General features: G+C 47.2%; 2 protein-coding genes across 3 annotated transcripts in view; one reads left to right on the forward strand and one right to left on the reverse strand.

Moving 5' to 3' along the window:
* The window catches only part of LOC118746120 (28S ribosomal protein S35, mitochondrial), a 25774-nt gene that overhangs the window by 3261 nt on the left and 17761 nt on the right, over positions 1-4752 (forward strand). The gene's annotated exons all lie outside the window — the stretch shown is intronic.
* LOC118746121 lies at positions 1147-4306 on the reverse strand. Its single transcript, XM_036479905.1, has 2 exons — positions 3798-4306; positions 1147-3713 (listed from the first exon to the last, which is right to left on the reverse strand). Exons 1-2 carry the CDS (start codon positions 3976-3978, stop codon positions 3400-3402), a joined length of 495 nt encoding a protein of 164 aa, XP_036335798.1. The 5' UTR covers positions 3979-4306; the 3' UTR covers positions 1147-3399.

Genomic DNA, 4752 nt, shown 5'->3' on the forward strand with positions numbered 1-4752 from the left:
TCAAGGGCGTTAAAATATCTTGGAAACACCGCATCAGTTATTGTTTTTGAGCTTATAGTTTGAGCATTTCTATTTGTATATATTCCCAAATTTAGTTTTTCTTTTCGGAATATAATCTGCGGTTCATGTAAATGCAGTTCATGTTGCAGGATTTTACCCGATGCTTTTTTGTTCCGTACGTTTTGCTGTTACTCACCTTTTACTCTCACTTCAGAGAGTGATTTTGTTGTTTGACCTTTTTCCAGGATTTTACACGAAAAGTATTGGATCAGAGCTATTATATCATCCATACATATGCATATTATACATACATTATTATTATTATTATTAGTACGTCGGGTATACTCGCGCTGCGACCTAAAAGATCTATTGTGCTAAACCCTGATTGTAGTCACTCCAACCTTAGGCTATTCAAGAAATTAAGCACATTGGAGGGTGCCGTGTTCCAAATCTTGGATGGAGAAGACAATCGTTCCCCAAGGTGCATCAGTCTGCTATTCATGATACGCGGGCAGTCACACAGAATGTGCTCCGAGGTTTCCTCCGCCAGCCCACAGAACCTACAGTCCGTCTCTACAGAAAGCCCCATTTTGTTTAGATGGTACCTTAACTTGCAGTGTCCTGTCAGGTAGCCTGTAATAGTCCTAAGACCCTCCCGGCTGAGTTCACGGAGTCTTTCTGAGTTCCTCTTGGAAGGAGTTATGAATTTCTTTGATTGTCTCATTCCCTTTGACTTACGCCAGTGGGCAGCAATCTGAGATTCCTCCCAACTCCTAAGTAGTTCTGCAGTGTATCCTATAGATGTACCACAGAAAGGCTCGGGACCATGCATTCGCGTTTGGGCCCCACGTTTTGCGAGATAGTCAGCCCTTTCGTTGCCTTCAAACCCTTCATGCCCAGGGACCCACCACAGCGTAACTCTATTATGGGCTCCTAGGCTATACAGAAGAGTTTTACAACTGTCCACAAGCCTTGATGTCGTTTTAAATGAGTCTAAGGCCCTTAGTGCTGCCTGGCTATCCGACATAATATTTATTCTGGCCCCGTTTGTCCTTCTCCGAAGACATTCTCGAACACAGACTTCGATTGCGAAGATCTCCGCCTGGAATATGGTTCGGTATGAGCCCATTGGCAGACTTTTCTGGAACCTTGGTCCAAGCACGCCTGCCCCAGTACTCCCGTCTTCCATCTTTGATCCATCGGTATACCATACTTGGGACCCTTTGTCAATCATAGATATTATCGCTTTACAGCAGTCCCTTTCAGGAATTCTGACCTTGTAGGGCTTATCAAAGGATAATTTCGGTAGCATGATATCTGTGAGCTTGATAGCGGGATCATCCAGAAAAGGCTTGAGAACCTCCAAGTGACCCCAAAGATCTCCACTCTTCATGCTGATTACATTGGGCAGCCGTATGGAGCTCCAGCAGGCCTCCTTTTCTATCAGAATAGATAGAGGAGGAATGCCTGTAATTATACCGAGGGCATCCGTTGGACAGGTGCGCATAGCTCCTGTGATGGCCACACAGATCAAGCGGTGTAGCTTGCTCAAGGTGGCACACGCACTTGCTTTCTTTGCTTTTGGCCACCAGGCCAGTGCCGCATATGTGACAACAGGTTTCACGATCGTATTGAAAGACCAATACGTTAGTTTGGGTGATATTCCCCAAGTTTTACCATGGAGTCTCTGGCAGGCATAAAACGCCCTTGTAGCCTTGTTGGTAATGTTAAGGAGATGTGAGTTCCAATTGAGCCTTTTGTCCAGAGTTACCCCTAGATACTTCGCCTCTTCTGAGAACTCAATTTCTGTCCCTGCCAAAGTGGGTTTAGTCAAGTTGACTTTCCTTCTATTGGTAAATGGGACAACGGTGGACTTCTGCGGGTTTATTGACAATCCCTTTGAAGCACACCAGTCTTCCGTTAGACTGAGCGCAGCTTGCAATCTGGAACAAATTGTGTCCTCATGCCAGCCGACAACGTAGATGACTAGGTCATCTGCATATCCATATGCCTTGAATCCATTGCCATTTAGCTTTTCAAGAAGTTCGTCAACAACCAGTGTCCAAAGTAGGGGCGATAAGACTCCCCCTTGAGGACAGCCACGGGTGGCATTTACTGCTTGCCTGTTGTCTCCTAGTTCCGCTATTATGGTTCTGGACCTCAACATGCTTATGATCCAATCCGTTAGAAGGACAGGAATATCCTTTCGTATCATAGCTGTCGATATTGCTTCATAAGACGTATTGTCGAAAGCACCTGATATGTCCAGGAATGCACACAAAGCTATCTGTTTATACCGCAATGCCTTTTCAATGACTTGAGTTAGGCTATGTATTGCAGTAATAGTAGATTTGCCTGCCTGGTATGCGTGCTGACTCTGACACAGAGGCTTATTCCTGAGAAAGTTATCCCTTATGTGAAAGTCAATAAGTTTTTCTAGTGTCTTTACTAGAAAGGAACTGAGGCTAATTGGCCTATACGCCTTTGGGAGTTGTGCTGAGTTTTTCCCCACTTTGGGTATAAAGACCACTTTGACTTCACTCCATGTTGTTGGTATGTGAGCAAGTAAGAGACTTGCTCTCAGCAATCTGACTAGTGGCCCAGATATTAAGCCCAAGCTCTGCTGCAGCAGGCATGGGTAGATACCATCTGGACCAGGGGATTTATATGCACTAAAGGTTGAAATGGCCCACGATATCTTTTCCACACTGACGATTCTTCCTGCTAGGCCTCTAGTCCTCCTGTTTGCGCACACAGCGTTCGCCGTGTTTGTCGAAAGACATGTGCCTTGTGGAATACATCCCGGGAAGTGGATTTCTAGCAGAAGCCTGCTGGTTTCTTCTTTCAGATGATCTAGTTTAAGGGCCTTCTGAAGGCGATGCACCTCTGGAAGAGAGGAAATACTTCCGCAGTGCTCACGCCACGTAGCCCTTTTAGACCTTCTGAGCTCACAGTTGTAAGCGGTTAGGGCTGACTTGTAGGCGGTCCAGTCACCTGTTGACTTTGCCCTATTGAAAAGTTTCCTGGCTCTTTTCCTTAGTTTTCCGAGAGAATCGCTCCACCAAGGGACATCCCTTTGAGACTTCTTGGTTCTCAGTGGGCAGCTCTCTTCAAAACCTTGTTTAAGAACATCTTGGAACTTTCTCGCCTCGTCCTCAAGTTCATAGACGGATGAAATTGGTGCCGTAGAACCATTCACTTTCCGCTCTATGTGGAGGCGAAAGAGATCCCAGTTTGTTTTTCTGGGATTTCTGTAAACATGGTTTGTTACTCTTTGGGCTTCTATATCGAATCGAATATGCCGGTGGTCCGACATAGATACCTCATTTGAGACATGCCAGTTTGAGATAAAGGTCGACAAGCTAGTTGAGGAAATTGTCAAGTCTAGAACCTCCCCTCTTATAGCATTGACAAAGGTCGGCTCATTACCCCGGTTAAGAATAAATAAATTGTTCTTAGTGATAAATTCAAGAAATGACTCACCTCTAGAATTGGTGTCCGAGCTACCCCAAACACAGTGATGGGCATTGGCGTCACAGTAATGACTAGTTTCAGCTTTCTCCTTCTGCAGTACTCCTCTAGGGCTATTACTTCCCTTGTGGGCATCTCACAGCTGTCGCCTGGGAGGTAAGCTGAAGCGAGAACGACCTCTTGTTCTCCCATTTGAGTGGGCACTTTAGTCCATACAGCAGCTAAGTCCTGTTGTGTCAACTCTGAAATAGGAACAAAAGTCATGTTATTACGTAGTAATATGGCCGCTCTGGGCCTGCAGTGTGTGGTATCGTAAATTATCTTACCATCACAGTCGTTTAGGCCTTTAATAGCCCCGGCGAAAACCCACGGTTCTTGGATGAATGCGACATCCAAGAGTTCTGTTTTGAACCTCCTGCATAAGACGTCAGAGGCCGCCTTTGCATGATGGAGGTTCACTTGCAGGCACTTGATGTGCCTAGGCCTATCGCTTGGGGGGTTTGCCATTTTTCGGCCTTGAAGCCCGCTTGGCCATCTTTTTCCCCCTATTGGTGGCCATCAGGGTCTTCTCCTCCATTGAAATCTCCCCTCGACCTTGTCTCCGATTCGCATTTAGCGGAGGACGGAAGGGATTTTGGGCGAAAGGGGCCTTTGATTTCTCTGGGCTGGAAGGTACCCTCTTTTCCGTGCCAGGAGTGTCTTCTGAGCAGCAGGGCCGCTCTATGGACTCCTGGACAGGTGCTTTTTCCTTCTCCGCTGCCCCTGACTGCTCTGAAGGTAACCTTTGCAGTCCCTTGGGTACGTCCTTGGAACCGCAAGGTCCCTCTTTGAAGCACGCACTTTGTGAAGTGGAGGAGGAACTGGCTATAGCAGGCTGTGTACCCTTCGGGTCTGACGACTCAGTCGTCTTCCCTTTTTTATGGATGCGCACCCTGCCATATCCATAATTGACTAGGTATCCCAGCCTGTCGAGTGTCTCCGCTGAGTGCGGGTCAACCGCTAGAGTGAGCTCAGTGGTGGGTCCCTTCTGTACCCTGTTGAGCACCCTCCAGCTACCAAGGATACTGTCCACTGGAGTGGTTGATGGCTCCGGAAAGTACCCAACGTATACACTGGGTTTGGGCACGTCAGTGGCATTCATTGCCACAATTTCCGCGCCCTTCCAAGGCTTCAGGGTTTGGGATACCTTGCGCAGCCATTCCAGCGTTTCAGCGTCTCCGCAGCCAATGGACATCCATCCCGGACGGAAGGTGCAACCGCTAAACTTGGGCTTCACAGAGC

The sequence above is a fragment of the Rhagoletis pomonella genome, unplaced genomic scaffold, assembly GCF_013731165.1.
Source record: "Rhagoletis pomonella isolate Grant_MI unplaced genomic scaffold, Rhpom_1.0 Rhpom_scaffold_00010, whole genome shotgun sequence".
NCBI classification, from domain to species: Eukaryota; Metazoa; Arthropoda; class Insecta; order Diptera; family Tephritidae; genus Rhagoletis; species Rhagoletis pomonella.

Coding starts and splice junctions, on each gene's coding strand:
- LOC118746121 (XM_036479905.1), bottom strand. CDS start 3,978: ATGGCAAACCCCCCAAGCGATAGGCCTAGGCACATCAAGTGCCTGCAA. Junction 3,714..3,797: donor AGGCCTAAACGACTGTGATG/GTAAGATAATTT, acceptor TTCCTATTTCAG/AGTTGACACAACAGGACTTA.